The sequence below is a fragment of the Sitophilus oryzae genome, unplaced genomic scaffold (assembly GCF_002938485.1).
Source record: "Sitophilus oryzae breed Bouriz unplaced genomic scaffold, Soryzae_2.0 scaffold_888_pilon_pilon, whole genome shotgun sequence".
NCBI lineage: Eukaryota > Metazoa > Arthropoda > Insecta > Coleoptera > Curculionidae > Sitophilus > Sitophilus oryzae.
In genome coordinates this window covers 380,278-397,455 of record NW_022147514.1, presented here as the reverse complement: position 1 = coordinate 397,455, position 17,178 = coordinate 380,278, and the positions used below count along the sequence as shown (strand labels likewise).

General features: G+C 35.0%; 1 protein-coding gene across 4 annotated transcripts in view; it reads right to left on the bottom strand.

The window, feature by feature from the left end:
- Positions 1-580: 580 nt before the first annotated feature.
- Positions 581-17,178, bottom strand: part of LOC115890595 (probable multidrug resistance-associated protein lethal(2)03659) — a 60,228-nt gene continuing 43,630 nt past the window's right edge. For all 4 annotated transcript variants that reach the window (XM_030910871.1, XM_030910870.1, XM_030910872.1 and 1 more), the window contains 5 exons: positions 12,121-12,271; positions 8,941-9,171; positions 2,870-3,381; positions 738-1,178; positions 581-669 (listed from right to left, as the gene is read on the bottom strand). In XM_030910871.1, coding sequence (XP_030766731.1) covers positions 637-669; positions 738-1,178; positions 2,870-3,381; positions 8,941-9,171; positions 12,121-12,271 — 1,368 coding nt within the window. In that variant the 3' untranslated portion in view covers positions 581-636. The remainder of the gene's footprint in view (positions 670-737; positions 1,179-2,869; positions 3,382-8,940; positions 9,172-12,120; positions 12,272-17,178) is intronic.

The window sequence follows — 17,178 nt, the reverse complement described above, 5'->3', positions numbered from 1 at the left end:
TCAGATTCCATTGAAAACTGGGTTTTTAAATTATTTTGTAACTCATTTTATTCTTTTGTATTAGCAAACTTAAAAACGAAATAAATTGAAAATATTTACTTTTTGTATCGTATCTTAATTATTATGGAAGCTATCTGAAAACTTAAATCGATTATGTATTGATAATTGGTTATTGATAATAAACCAGTTGTTTATCCAGTGGCGTCGTAAGTACTTAAAAAAATAATAATAAAAATAAAAATGTCTTATTTTAATAACACACCCTGTATCAATATTTATCAAAATTAGAACTTAAGTATCTTAGGTAAGGAGGATTCAATGTAATTTATCAGATTTGAAATAAATACTGTCCTAAGGGTAGTTTACTCTTGACTCGAAAAATATCAAACCCCATTAAAACGTACGTCTATGAGGTATCGCATATCTTACCCAGGGCAAAATGTACGTCTTATAGCCATACAGCCTCCCGCCAAAAATGAAAAAGATCTCTCAACAAACAATCAAGATATTGGCTTGTATCCATCTTAAGTGGGACACCCTGTAGATATATTAATTGAATTGAAGTGTTTACGACGGGGGTTACACTTTTTGTTTCGATTAAACTTTTCGAGTTTCCAATTTTCTTCGATACAAACGTTAGTGTTGATTACTTATAGAATTATTGTAACTCTATAACAGAAAAAAAAACATTTAAGTATAACAGATACAATATAATATTTTACCATAGCAACCCATACCTCTTCAGCAATGCCTATTAGATTTTCTGCCATAGTTCGACCAGTTTGTTGTACTAATTCGTAGAAAACTCCATTTTCTGTATTTTGTAACAATTCATGAGGATGTCCAAATTCAACCATTCTACCAGCATCCATCACGAGCACCTTGACTGAGTCTATTATAGTGTGCAATCTATGAGCGATAGTTAGCACGGTACAACTGGAGAACTTTCTTCTAATTGTCGTTTGAATCAACGCGTCGGTGTAAGGATCTACGTTTGCTGTTGCTTCGTCGAGAACTAGGATTTTGTTTTTTCGGACTATTGCACGGGCCAGACATACTAGTTGCCTCTGGCCAACACTGAAGTTGCTTCCGCCTTCACACATCTTACTTTCTAACCCTTGAGGTAAGTCGGTAACGACTGTTTTTAGTTCGACTTCCTCTAAAGCATTCCAAATCGACTAAAACAATAAAAGAATAAAATTTCTTGTAGTACAGGGTGGCGTCTTTCATACGATGCGGAGGCTCCAAGGAGAACGGTAGTTTATATAGAAATGAAATTTTGGCAGCACATGTAGGTTAACTGAAAGCATTTTATAAAAATATATAGAGTTATACAGGATGTCTCCAAAAAAAGTTACATATCAAAGTTGTGTTTTTTGTAATGCAACACCCTATATATTAATTGATTTTCGGATTCTAAGAAAAAAATAAAGGTGAGTTTTATTAAAAAAGCATATACCTAAAATGTAAGGATTTTGAAATATTTTACATTTCGTGAAAATGAAAAGTAAATTTTAAATTTCAATAACAGCTACCTAAATTTTAGTTGACCAAATCAAATTAAAATTTGACCCAAAAAGTTATACAGGGTGGGACAAAATTAATATGGAATATAAATTAGTCACTTTTAAAAGCAAGTTACTCTTTTATTTTAAATGGAACAACCAGTATATTATTCCGGTGTTCAATGATGAATTCATATATCTTCAAAATATTATCAATGTTGCCTACCACTCAGACAAAGATTTTCCTAGATATTCTTTTTTAATTTTTATGATTTTGCGTCAGTAGATCTTTATTATTTGAAAAAATCTAGGGGTGGCTGTGATATATTTTTTGTTAATTTGACAAAAATTAAAGGATTCAGAGTAAAATACTGAACGGTAATAAAATATACACGTTTAAAACATATTTTAATTATTACAGAATTAAAAAGTAGATATAAACTTATAATTATGTGACAAAAATTAGCTAGGTGAAATCAAATGCTCAAAATGCTTCTTTTCTGTTAACTGCATAAAATGATTGTCTTTTTAAACGATCTTTTCATTTAAAAATGCATATGTGGAGTTCTACTTTGAAAAGCAGCTACAATCATGTTGTCGACATTAGTTGGCCCAGTTTTGTAAACACTGTCTTTAAGATATCCATATAAAAAAACCCAAACTAGATAAAATCAGGAGAACTTAAGTATTCTATTAATTCTTTCTGATGTAGGATAAGTTTACAATTTCGGCAAATTTCTGAGAATTTTTTTTGTTTTAACTGACACAACATGATAACTAGTTGTTAAAGCTGGACTAAAATTAGATAGCTATGTTAAAGTAACGTCAGACATACCACAGCCACCTATATTTTATCAAATAAAGATCTACTGATACCACACACTTGTCGTTATGAACCGCATGTTACAATTTCAAATAAACCATATGCGAAAATGTCAAAAGTTGACATATGATATGTCATTCTATTCAGAGTGTCATGTTCTATCAAATAAAGTAAAAAAAAATACCGAGGGTGCCATTTAAAAATCAAAAGTTGTAGTCATTTCCGGTGAAACCAGAAGTGGTCAAAAATAATAATTGAATATGTCATTTAATCCTAATTTATGTCATGACATACCAAATCTTGCTGTTTTATCTGAAAAAATAAAAAAAGCTATAGGGGTGAGCCACTTTTGAGACGCACCCGGTATATAAAATTTTAAGGTGTCCGTTTTTCGTGCCAGTATGTTGATATGAAAAATAAATCTTATTTTTACGTGAGTAATCTCCTCATGAGAGATGGCAAATGTTTTTTTTTGAACACCCTGTATAGTAAAATAGGAGTAACAAAAGGGCAATCGTAAGTAAATAATATAGCTGCTTACTTCATCAGTGTATTCGTCAAATGGATCTAAGTTTTTCCTTAGTGTTCCCGAAAACAACACCGGTTCTTGAGGTATAATAGAAATAGCCGATCTCAGACGATTAAGAGAAATAGTAGCCGTATCTATATCGTCTATAACTATTTTTCCTTCGTTAATAGCTAATCTGAACAGAGCCATAATAATAGACGACTTTCCTGCTCCGGTTCGCCCCACAATACCAACTTTCTCTGAACTCTGGATACGAAATGTTAAATCTTTGAGAACCGGCGCTTCACCGGCTACGTATCTTAAATTCAAGTGTTCGAATGTAATGTCTCCTTTCTCAGGCCACGATTTTGCAGGGTCTCGTCTTTTTTCGTCGCGTTCCGGAACTACGTCAGCATATTCCTTTATTCTTTCCACACAAGTCATAGTGTTCTCAAGTTCGCTCCATTGTTTCATTCCCCATTGGAACATTCCTGTTAAGTTTAGGGATTGGGAGATCGCCAGACCCACGCTACCTCCAAAGGTCTCTAAAAACAAAACATAAAAAATAAATATCAGGATGTTCCTTAATGACATGCTGATTAGTGATGAGCAAATGATCAAGACTTGATCGCCTGGTGTTCATCCAACCATTACTCGTAACGATTTTTACAAGAGACCTTTTTTACGTAAAAAATGGCGGAAATGTACATTTTTTCGCTCAGTAGTGTAATATAGGTACGGACGAAAAGTTATTATCATAGATTTAGTAAGAACAGATATCACATTGTGCATTTTAACCCGATCAAACAACCGGAGGTTGACTACGTACCGTAAAAACCAACTGAGATAGAGAAGGCGACATTGCCACATCTCAAATTTGCGCCTGTCTACTTAGTTTGATTTGCAGAAAAGGTGACTTTAAAACCTTCACCGGATATCAATAAATCTCAATTTCTTAATTAAATTAATAGTTTATTTTTAAAGAAGCATGTGTAATAATATGTTATTAACCAGAGGATATATGCGTTACTATTAAAAGACATGTTTACTGTTTAATGTGATGAAACGTCTAGAACTATTGGCAACGTCGCGCTAGTCTTCCAGAATGAAATGAGCCGTCCGTCCCACCACCCCTCGCGACGGCTCTTGGTCCGTTATAGCGTACTATGTTTAGCTTACGGTGTGTTTGAAGTCGGAATCAAGTCCGAAGTGAACTTTTCAATGTTTTTCAGTAGTTTTTGTTTTTGTTTTTGTTTAACGTACTTTTGAATCTGCGAATTTTCAATATGGTAGGACAGTGTCAAATGCGTGGAAAAATAAGCTCAAATTACCCGAATTTGTCTTTTCATAGGTAGGTATTGTTTCCACCGTAATCGTACATAGGCGTTCCACAAGGGAGCCTCTCACAATTAAAATAATTTCTAATTATATTTGTTGAATTTTGATCTATTAAAACAAGAACGTAGTAGCCGGTAATTGAATTATAATTCGTCTCAATTACTACCTAACTGTTGTAGATCATAACAAATTTGAATATAAACGTTGCATATTTGAAACTTTATTATAATTGATTATAAGCCAGAAAGTGACATTTTTTTAAATTGCGTCATATTTTGGTCATTATATACGATATTCTAAAGGAATTTTGCTCAACAAATAAACAAAGGAGTTTACCCGACCTTTTTTTTACATTTTATTGCTTTATTATGTCTTATATCTGCCCCTTCGGTCTTGTTTAGACAAGTTTTTACCACCGTACAATACAAATACCTCTTCCTAGAGTTATTTGTATGGTGCGTTTACCTTTTTTTAGAATGGGACGAACTGTAAATAATTCTTAGGCTACTAGTTTTATACATATCTATATACAGAGTGACCCAGGCCTCCAAAAAAACTTTTTACCTATTACGTTTTTGGTTTATGATTTTTATTTCAATCTTTACATAAGATCGGAACCATCGTAACGCACATTTTCAAAATATTTTTGTCAACATACAGGGTGATTCAAACCGCAATACATATGCTTAATACAGTTCATGAAGATTGGGACGTTTAACTAAAATTTGAATGTCTGATTAAGTTACCTAAGTAATGGATTTGTAAATAAACGTAATATTCATTATTATGCGACAGAAATCCCATAGTGTAGCACACAGATTTGATACTTTTAGTGATAAATGCCCTCTATTGAGAGACTAAAATGTAATTGCCTTGTATCAGAGCCATCATAATACGAGAACAAGACCGAAAGTCAAATCTTGTCTTATATTTTCAAAAAAACACAATTTTCTCATTAAAATAAATATTGATTTTAGGTATAGGAAGTTATTAATAATACAAGATTAAACAACTACTACTAAATCGTTACTAATTACTAATTTTGAAAATTTCTTTTCAAGATCAAAAAAGGTAAAACTAAAACCTAAACTATCATTTGAGATTAAACGGGAAGTTCTAAACAAGAAAAATTTATTTATAAGTTTTATAACATATCTAATTAAATTTGGACGAAAAGAATATTTCTGTTTGCTGTAGGTAATTGTCTCAGGGAAAATACGTAAACAAAAATGACTTTTTAAGTCAAAAAAAGTCAAAAGGACAAGTTATTCCAAAAAAGGACAGGTGGTAACCCTAGGTATTTCTGGAATGGAAATTTAATGGCAAATCTACAACTTTAGTTTGAAAATATGTTCCGGCCACCTATGATTACAAAAATGTCTAAAATGTGCTTTACCATTGCCTCCATGTTCTAAAAAAATTGAAAGAAAAGTCACCAACCACAAACCTAATATAGAACTGTTTCGGAAGCCTGAGTCACCCTGTAAATATTCAAAAGTAACTGAAAGTTTATATAGAAGTAACTGAAAGTTTAAATTGAATATCGACGTTGCTGGAGCGATTTTCGAAAACTACCTACTAACGTTTCAACATAAGTATATGTGGGATATTAATTATATTATTATATTAGACCTTATAACAAAACTCATCTAACGAAAAAGTGTTAATGTAGTATATTAATATGGAGTAAAAATTTGACTAATTACTTTACTTTTACTTTACTAATTAAATTCGTTCCAAAAAACGATACGCCACTGGCCATTAGAACAATCCAAATGCTTGCCGGGGTCGGAAATTTTAGACTTCTCTGTCTCTTGTGTCCTTGTTTGACACATTGGAATGTTTGATACACTACCAACGAGTATTTATGAATGAGATGTTCGGTCTATCTTTATAATGTCTTTGGTTATTACCCTTCAAACCAGTTCAAAATATACAGGGTGCTACAAATTCGGGGTACGAGCCTTGGTATCTCGGTAACTGTAATAGATACGAACATGGTTAAATTGGGGCAAAGTTGCGCTTTGGGATGTTCACCAAGATGCCATCAAAAAAGTTTTCAAAATTTCATGTAGTGCTGAGTTTTTTGGAAAAACCGGATTTTTTTAAATCGATCTTGTTTTTTCCTATCGTTACTTTTTAGAAAATCAAAAAACTAATTGCACATTCTCATATCTACTTTATTAGGACTGATGAATTTGTTTATTATTATTTTAAACATAAAATAATAATAAAAAAGCAGATCCGTATTTAAAAAAAAATAAGTTAGCCTCTGTATCTGACAAATTATCAGCTAATTTGAAAATCTAAAAATACCATATCAGTCCTAATAAAGTATAGTATTAGTGTGGCATATCATTGTACTCAGGAGACATAATAATGTCTCCTGAGTACAATGATATGCCACACAATTTTTTTTTGTTTCGAACATTTAAATATTTAGTCTATTCATCGTTACAATATTGATTAAATTAGCTTTTAAACTTAATAAGGACGTGGGGTAAAATACTGAACGGAAAATCATATAATAAAAAATATGTAATATATTTATGTATAATAGTAAAATCAATAAAATAATAAAAAATAATATAATACAGGGTGGCGCCTCTCATACGCCGCGGAAGCTCCAAGGAGAACGGTAGTCTATATCGAAATGAAATTTTGGCAGCATATGTAGGTTAACTGAAAGCATAAAAAAATATATAGTATTATACAGGGTGTCCCCCCAAAAAAGTTACACATCAAAGTTGTGTTTTTTCTAATGGAACACCCTATATATTAATTGATTTTCGGATTCTAGAAAAAAAAATAAAGGTGAGTTTTATTAATGAAGCATATATCTAAAATCTAAGGATTTTGACATATTTCACATTTTGTGAAAAATGAAGAGTAAATTGTAAATTTCGATAACAGCTACCTAAATTTTAGTTGACCTTGTATAATCTGATATTTAATTACAGTAACCATTGTATGTTAAACCAAATTGAAATTTGACTCGAAAAGTTATACAGAGTGAGACAAAATCAATATAGAACATTAGTTACTTTTAAAAGCAAGTTACTCCTTTATTTTAAATGGAACGCCCATTATATTATTTCAGTGTTCAATGGGGAATTTATATATCTTCAAAATTTTATTAAGGTTGCCTACCCCTCAGACAAAGATATTTAGATTCCTAGATATTTTAATGTTTAGGATTAAAATCTAGGTGGCTGTGATATACCTTTTGTTAATTTAACAAAAATTAAATAATGTAGAGTAAAATACACAACGGTAAAAAAAGATACATGTTTAAAACATATTTTAATTATTACACAATTAAAACTAGATATAAATCTATAATTATGTGATAAAAATTAGCTAGATGAAATCAAATGCTCAAAATGCTTCCTTTCCTGTTAACTGCATAAAATGATTGTCTTTTTAAAGGATATTTTCATTTTAAAAGGCTAATGTAGAGTTCTACCTCGAAAAGCAGCTACAATAATTTCTCTCATGTTGTCGACAATAGTTGGTCGAGTTTTTTATACACTGTCTTTAACATATCCCCATAAAAAAAACCAGACTAGATAAAATCAGGAGCATTTAAGTATTCTATTAATTGGTGAATGCCTCGGTGAATGCACACTGCATTCACCAACTAATAGAATCTTATCATTCTCTCTGATGTAAAATAAATTTGCATTTTCGCCAAATTTCTTAGAATTTATTTTTTTATTTTAACTGACACAAAATGATATTGTAACTAGTTGTTAAAGTTGGACTAATTAGACAGCTATGTTGAAGTAACGTCAGACACAATAGATCTATAAGGTCGCGGTGATTAACTCCCCTTCTAAACATTCTACATTCTACAACGTTAGACATATCACAACTACCCTAGATTTTATCAAATAATAAAGATCTACCCAGATCATATCATGTAAATGAAAATATCTAGGAAAATCTTTGTTTAAGGGGTACACAACCTTAATAGTATTTTGAAGAGACATGAATTCTCCATTGAATATCGGAATAATATACTGGGTGTTCTATTTAAAATAAAAAAGTAACATGCTTTTAAAGGTGACCAATGTTCAATATTAATTTTGTCTCACCCTGTATAACTTTTTGGATCAAGTTTTAGTTTGATTTAAAGTACAATATTTAATTTAACTACATATTAGGCTATGCCGGGTAAACTCCAATTTATGTAGCTTTTATTGTAATTTAAAAATTGCTCTTTATTTCTAGAAAATGTTAAATATGTCAAAAACCTTACATTTTAGTCATATAGTTCTCTTAAAAAACTCACCTTAATTTTTCTCCCAGAATCCGAAAATCAATTAATATATAGGGTGTTCCATTACAAAAAACACAACTTTGATATGTAACTTTTTTTGCGGCCACCCTAGAACTCTATATTTTTAAAAAGTGCTCTGAATTAATCTACATATGCTCACACAATTTTATTTCAATACAAACTGTCGTTTTCCTTGGAGCCTCCGCGACGTATGAGAGGCGCCACCTTATATAAACAATCAAATCATTACCCTGGAATATGAATTGGAAATGGTGGAGCAGTATAATGGCCAGCGAGGTTCCAGGAACTGTCGCCAAGGGGCTTTACTTGACGACAACTTGATCGGTTTTGGTCTTGCAGATAAGCTGCGAGTCTTGGTCTTGGTCTTGTTTTTTGTGCAAGACCAAAACCAAGTCCAGTCTCTTGCCCATCACTAGTTCATTTAATTACTTAAAATAATAATGCATTTAAGTAAAGCACCTACCTGTATCAAAAAATAGAAAACTAAGTGTGACTAAAGCGATAAAAACCACACAGTGCATATCAAGCCAGAATCCAAACGCGCGATTAGCGCACAGGAACATGAAATAGGCCGAACTGTAGGAATTTTGGTAGTTGTCAAATTCAGTTTTTAGTATCTCCTGGGCACCAAATGCTCGAATAGTTGTTAAGCCTTGAAGTGATGCAGTCAAGTGGGAATAAACTGGGCTTCTTGCTAAAATACAGTCGATTTAAGTCAATTAAGTTTTGAATTGAGGTACATAATCGTAATACACATAATGTACCTAAATTCAACAAGTTCCGAATTAAGAAGTTTTGATTTTGAAATGTTAAACGAAAATTTTGTATTGTCCAGACTTGATATAAGTAATCTCTCATTTTATACATCTATAAATGCTAACTGGAAAACTAATGTCAAATATTATTAAGTATCACAGTTTCCGCAAAATGGCATCGTTAAATGAAACCAAATACATCGAAATTAATTAAATCGAATTGTTTAAGTGATATTTTCAATAGTCAATAATTCGAAAACGGTTGATTTGAGGTATATTGTGTGTATCCCGATTTTTGCTTAGAATTGAAAGAAGAACCGAAATATGGCAATAATATACAAGGGGTTCCATTTAAAAGAATGAAATGACCGACCCTGTATTCTTAAATTTATTACCCTCTCTCTCTCTCTCTCTCTTCAGTCCTGACCCCCATTAGGGAGTGTAGTGGTCAGCGTAACATCATGGATGATTTTTCTCCATGCGCCTCTGTCTTTTGTCATCTCGATGACATCGTGCATTGGCTTGCTACAGCTAGTCGTGATCTGGTCTATCCATCGATTTGGAGAGCGGCCACGTGGTCTACGTCCCTCCACCTTGCCTTGAATTATGAGTCTTTCCATATTGTCCGGACTTTTCCTCATTATATGTCCAAAATATTTTAGTTGTTTTAGTCGGATTTTACAGGAAAGCCTGTTAGTAATATTAAGTTCATTTATAATGGAAACGTTTGTACGGCGTTCAGTCCATGGGATACGGAGCATAAGTCTATAACAATACATCTCGGTAGCATCGATCTTCTTACGTTCCATTACCTGAGAGTCCACGATTCGCAGCCATACGTCAATATTGGGAGTATCAAACAGTTGACTAGCCGGTTTTTGGTGGCTCTTGAAATCTGGCGATCTTTCCAGATCTTGGTCAGTCTCCCAACAGCTACCTTTGCCATGTTGCACCTACGCTTCACCTCTTCTTCCGATGTGCCTGTATTTGTCAATAGTGATCCCCCCAGGTATACGTATGACTTAACGACTTCAAAGCGGTCGATATGACTTATATTTGGATGGTTGTTATGTTGCCTATCAACTATTATAATTTTGGTTTTTTGCGTATTTAGTTCCAGACCGAGCCGATTGCTTTCTTTTTCTACCCTATTTACTAAATTGATTAACTCTTCTTGATTGTTAGCGAGTAGTGCTGTATCATCTGCAAAGCGTAGATTATTTATTTTTTGGCCATTTATTGAAATGCCTCCTTCCCATGTTTCTAGCGACCTTCTCATTATGTATTCTCCGTATATGTTAAATAGTTGAGGAGACAATATACACCCCTGTCTGACTCCTTGTTCGAGAGAAAATTCCTTTGAAGCTGAATCCAGTATTCTAACTGATCCTGTAGTATGCTGATACAACTGAATGATAAGTGAAATAAGGTGTTGCGGTACCCCCACTTCCTGTAAGATTTTCCACAGGTGATGCCATCCGACTTTATCGAAAGCTTTTTTATAGTCTACGAAACAAATATAAAGAGAGATATTGAATTTCCTTGCTTTCTTTATGATTTGGCGCATATTCAGAAGATGTTCCCGAGTGCCCTTGGTGAAACCTGCTTGTTCTGCTGGAATTTCTCTTTCTAGAAAAGCTTTCAGTCTTTCATTTATAATTTGCAACATTACTTTACTGGCATGTGAGATGAGGGAAATTGTACGATAGTTGCTGCACTTATGTATGCTCCCATTCATGTGGAGAGTGACAATGGTGGAGTGTGTCCAGTCGTCGGGCCATTCTCCAGTGTGCCATATTTTATTACAGATCAGATGAAGCATTTCTAATCCAGGTTCTTTAACGGCTTTTATTATTTCTGCTGTCATTAGGTCTGAACCTGGTGCTTTATGGTATTTTAATTTATCTATGGCCAATTCAACTTCACTTTTAAGGATGTCCGGTTCTTTCTCTGAATTTTCGTGGTGGTCGACATAGTTATATTACTCACTGTCTTTGTATAAATCTTCGCAATATGATCTCCACACCTCAATAATTACCCGCTAATAGATATTTAAAAACTCTCTAACTTTTATACTTAATTTTTTGCGGTACCTCATATATTTTACCTAATAATCGACCGTTTCTATACATTACATCGACCCTGTATAGGCATAAAGCATAGTAAATAAGGCATAATAAAAGTTTTAGGCAAATGGTTATTTGGCTAGTCATTTGCTAAGTGCCGTGGCAAATAACAAAATGATTATAAAACATCTTTGTATTTTGCTATCTGCTTAGGTATATCCTATTTGCCAAATCGAAAACCAAATCCTATCTTTACAAAACTGAATAATTGAACCACGGGCAAAAATTCTTGAAAAAATACTCAGAATTCCTTCGTAAAATGAACCCACCCCAAAGTTTTAGATATTATTTATTTAACCGTTTTTTAAACGTAGGACTAGGACTAGGAACAATAGCAAAAGCATAGTTTTAATGAAAAATTACGAAAACATGTTAGTGTCTTTTTCAAAAGCGAATATTTTCAACAAAAATAAAGATATTGAAATAAACTAAAAACAGACTATCGCGGAAGGGTGTATCTAGATGATAAAGTTATTTTTAAATTTCTTGCTGTCTTAACATATTCCACAGGGTGTTCCAAACTTTCACCGAATTATCAATATTTTGTTTGCCCTCGTATAATTGACAGATATTATGAATTTTCATTTTTAATTTAGAAAAATATATTAAAATGTCAAATAATTTAGCTATAAATTGCTTAAAAAATCATTAAAATCGGCCCACTAGAACAAAATATATTAAACTTTAAAATACATGAAAATTTTAAGGTGCCGGTTTTTCGTGACGGTGAGTGTGTTATGCAAAAAAATGAAAGCTACTTACTGATTCCTTCTAGTCGTTTAATATCTCTACTGGTAGCTAAAAATACCACTCTCATAAAATAGAATATTGTCAGCATTATAATTGTTGGTAATAACATCCAAGGATTTACAGTAGTAACTACCGTTGTAATAGCAACAACAGTCAGCGATATCTGTAATAATAAAATTAAATAAAATTTCGTCCTGACTTTTTTTCAAATAACACTGGACTGCAAATTTTTTTTCGAACCCTGGTACCATTCCTGCTGATTTTAGCTTCCCCTTTCTTCTAGGCACCCCTTCTTTATTTTTATCATATTTTTACCACTTTTCAGTAAAAATAGGTAAAAAGGTCTTCCCCAAAAACGGGGGGTGATGGGGAGAAACAGGTCATATTTGGATTGAGGGGGTCATTTTATATAAGAATCGGCAAGAATGGTGTCAGGGCCGATTTTAATGCAGACCTATAATGTTATTTATGATATAAGTGCTAAAAGTGGTATTTTATTTTGCGAGAAGGGAAGCTTGTCTTGTTGAATTGAAGCCTTCGGCGTGTGTCCATTCATTCGAACAAAATAAAATCACTTTTAGCACACATTATCATACACTATTTTTTCTACAAACAAGTTTATGCTCGTATATATCAAGGTATTATTACTTTTTACGTTAATGAATAATTCATAATATGTCATTCTGAAATCAAATTAATTAGGTATGAAGTTTATGGTTGCTATGGTAATTGATTCGCTTCAGTGTTAAAAGTAAATTACTTTTACCATCAGTGACATAATGTCACATTTTAGGCACTGACAGCATGCGTTAAAAATTACATTTTTACTGACGTTTGTAGAAAAAACGATTTTTTATCATTCATTTCACTCTCTAAAAGTACACATAAAGTAATATAATTTAATTAAATTTATTTTTATTATAAAACTATTACTACTACTACTACTGCCATTACTCGCTGACGAGTATTTGACACGCATCAAAAGATGGTTACGCAAGGCGTTTCCTGTCATGAGCTTTTCTGTGACTGAAAAGCCGGCTACGTGATCTTATCTCTCTTCCGCACTCCGGACATTCAAAAATCTCATTACTTTGTTGCCTCTTTACTTTTTGGTTGTCGTTATTAACTGAAGTTACAATTCTCCTCCATTGCGTTCTATTGTGCGCTGCTTCCTCCCACTGATGCTGCATACTTATCCCCGTTAAGTTTTCATGAACAACATCCTTGTATCTTTTGAGTTGTCTACCCGGTTTCCTCTTACCCTCTACAAGTTCACCGTAAAGAAGAGATTTCGGTAGGCGGTTTTCTTGCATCCTGCATACGTGGCCAGCCCATCTTAAGCGAGATTTAGTAATCATGTCTTCAGCGCTCTCGCAGCTTGCTTTTTTAGTGACTGATACGTTTGAGACATGGTGGTACCATTTGATTCTTAAAAGTTGTCTAAGGTGTCTCTGTTGCAACTTGTTTAATGCGCTCGTGTGCCGGCGGTACGGCACCCAGGTTTCGCTTCCATATAACATGGTGGGGATTATTACTGCTCGATACACTGCAAGTTTCGTTTTAGTGCTCAAGTCATGATTGTAGAAAACCCTGTCTTTTAGTTTCCAGAATACTCTCGAGGCGCTGCTGATACTGTGCTGAATTTCAGAGCCTTTTCCGAAATCAAACTGCCGAGGTAATTAAATTCCGATACATATTCCAACAGTTCTTCTCCGATTTTTATAGCGCTGTTATGATTTTCCGGGGGAGTGCACATGATTTTTGTTTTATCGTCAGTTTAAGGCCCAAAGTCTCGTATGCCGAGGTATATGTGTTCAGCATTTCCTGTAATTGCTGTAACGTATTTGCAACTAGAGCGCAGTCATCAGCGTATTGGAGTTCTGTGATGAATTTTATACGTGTTTTTGCCCTGAGTCTTTTATGTTGAACAGACCGCCGTCATACCTGTATCTAACACCCATTCCTCTCTCCTGCAGTTTGCCGTCCACTATAATAGAGAGCGCTGCCATGAATATGTTGAATAGGAGAGGAGCTAGAACACATCCCTGCCTAACTCCTGTATTTGTCAGGAAGGGATCGCACAGTGATCCATGATGTGACACTCTCGACTTGTTGTTGTTATGGAGGCTTTTACACACACTAAGAAATTTGTTGGGCACTCCGAACTTTTGCATAATTGTCCAAAGCGTATCTCTGTTTACAGAGTCGAAGGCTTTCGTTAGGTCGATGAATGCAACATAAAGTTTACTCTGATGTTCCTTTACTTTTTCCTGTAGTTGGCGGACGGAAAATATGGAATCAATGGCACCGCGGTTGGTGCGAAAGCCCGTTTGCGATTCTGGGAGGATTTTTTCTATATGTGAGTGCAGGCGGTTTAACATAATTTTTGCCAGAACTTTACCTCCGATAACCAGTAGTGAAATTCCTCGGTAGTTTCCACAATCTGATGCACTTCCTTTGTTCTTAAATATATTTACTATATTCGCGTTGCGAAAGTCCTGAGGTACCTCTCCGCTTTCCCATATGACATCGAAGAGAGTCTTAAGATGACCAATAAGTTCTTTGCTTGCACACTTATAGATTTCCGCTGGAATCGCGTCACAGTTAGCCGATTTGTTGTTTTTAAGTTGTTTTATGGAGGCCCTTATTTCCTGTTCCGTTATTGGGATATCTAATACATCAATGCTGTTATACTGAGGTGTTGTGTTTAGTGCTTGCATATTGGGGATATTGTCTTGGTTAAGGATATGGCTGAAATGCTCTTTCCAGCGATTTCTGATTTGCTCTTCCTCTTTTAGAAGTTCACAGTTTTGTGCCTTGATTGGGCAGCTTACGTTCTTAGTTGGGCCGTATACTTCTTTTACAGCCTCGAAGAATTTACGATAGCCGTGATGCGCGGCGTACTCTTGAATCTTATTTGCTTTTTGTGACCACTAGTTATCCTTTAGTTGGCGCAGGTTTCTTCGAAGCGTGTTGTTGGCTGCTTTAAAGTTGTCTCCCAGCCTTGGATTGTGTGGATTTGCAGTGACTGCTTGATGTGCTCTATGCTTTTCTTCCAACAAAGCCTGTATGTATATGTGGTTGATTTTCGTTAAACCAGTCTGGTTGTTTCTTTTTGTTGGATTTTCCCAGTATTTCTTCGCTGGTATTATAAATCGCATCCCTCAATTGTGTCCAGCCTTGTTCAGCTTCGGAGATTGAGGTTATCGGTGGAAGTGCTTTTCTGATGGCTTCCCGGAGGGCGTTGGCGGTGTCGTTGTTCATTAGACTCCGTACGTTTAATCTGGTCATATTGTTTTGCTTTTTGCAGTGTGAATGTTTGGGTTTTAATTGAAGTTTCATTTTCGAAACTACAAGTTGGTGGTCAGTACCACATTCGGCATCTGTTCTGGCTTTTGTAAGTCTGACATCTTTCAGATGCTTCCTTCGAACGATGACGTGGTCCAATTGATGCCAGTGGCCTGATCTGGGATGTTTCCAGGTAACTTTAAACTTGTCTTTCAGCTTGAACCATGTATTGGTGATGCAAAGGTTGTACTCTGTGCATGTTGTTAGCAAGCGTTCACCATTGCTATTTACGTTTCCTATTCCATGTTTTCCCAATACGTCTGGCCATATTTCTTGCTGATTGCCGACACGTGCAATAAAGTCACCTAGCAAGATGATTCGCTCCTGCTTTGGAATTCGTTGGAGAGCATTTTGTAGATCTTGGTAAAATTTATCCTTTTCCTCAACCTTAGCGGTTAGGGTAGGAGCGTAGGCACTAATGATATTGTGGTAAGTTTTATCTGATATGGGGTACCTTAGGGTCATGAGACGTTCGGAGACTCCAATGGAGACGTTCGGAGACTCCAACGGAGACGTTCGGAGACCACAATGAGCACTTCTGTTAAACTGGTGGCGATTTCGTCTTTGACAGCAATGCCTACGCCATGAATTCTACTGTGTAGGGCAGGGTGACCCTTCCAAAAGAAGGTGGAATGCTCCCCCGTGAGACTGGTCATCTGCAAAGCGGGTTTCGCTAAGAGCGGCAACATCTATACTTAGCCGGCGGAGTTCCTGTGAGACCAGAGCAGTTCTTCTTTCTGATCGATTAGAGTTTGTCCTGTCCAGGAGAGTGCGGACGTTCCACGCCGCAAACGTGCAACATTGACGCTGCTTAATTCTCCGATGATACGCTCGAGTAGGCACCCCCTCCCGGCGATCCGATCGAGGGGGTATTTTACCTCCGGACGATGATTTTGTCCCACTCGAATGTTCCATCTTTGATGAGTGTTAGCTGCGTAAAGGGGTTAAACTGTGACGGTTACGCTGCCGCACAGTTTGGCTGCAACTGTAGCACGGGATGACTATGGCACAGTGAGGACTGAGACAATAGTTCCCTTGTGCTACGTGCTCGGCCGGGTAGGAGTAGTCTACTTCTCCTCTTCCCCAGAACGATGGTAGGTTTGAGGGTTGTATAGCGTTATACCGCCTATACTCGGACGTCAGAGCCTCGTTTGTGAAAACAGGGTGCACCACGTGAAGGTGAGGTTGACTTTTGGGTAAGCTAGGTTATATGTATCGCTTCAATACCCCTTACACCCCTATAAATAATAAAAAAATAAATAATAAAATTAATAAAATATAAATAATAAAAATATATATTAATAATAACAAATGTTAAAGAAATAAATCACTAATTCACCATAACAAACCAAAACACTTCTTCAGTGTTTAAAAGTGTTGAAGTGTTTAGGTGTACTGTGGTGAATTAGTATTTTATTTTGCTATTTGTAACACCAAAGATTCCAACCTCCAACTGTAATAACAAATGTTGAATTGAATGAATTTTTGAAGTGTAAGTTCTTTACGTGCGCTGGGAATAAAAATTCAAGGCGGTGACACGACACGTGACACAACAGGCGAGAGGAAAACTGGTAACGACAGCCCACATCTTAGAAAAAATCGTCCGATTAAAGGTTGACTCTTACTATAGCTTCCGTATCAGCTATCTTCCGTTTCCCTTCCGTTTACATAAAATATTATGTCATGTAAATGAATAGGACAATGCACACTATCCGTTCCGTT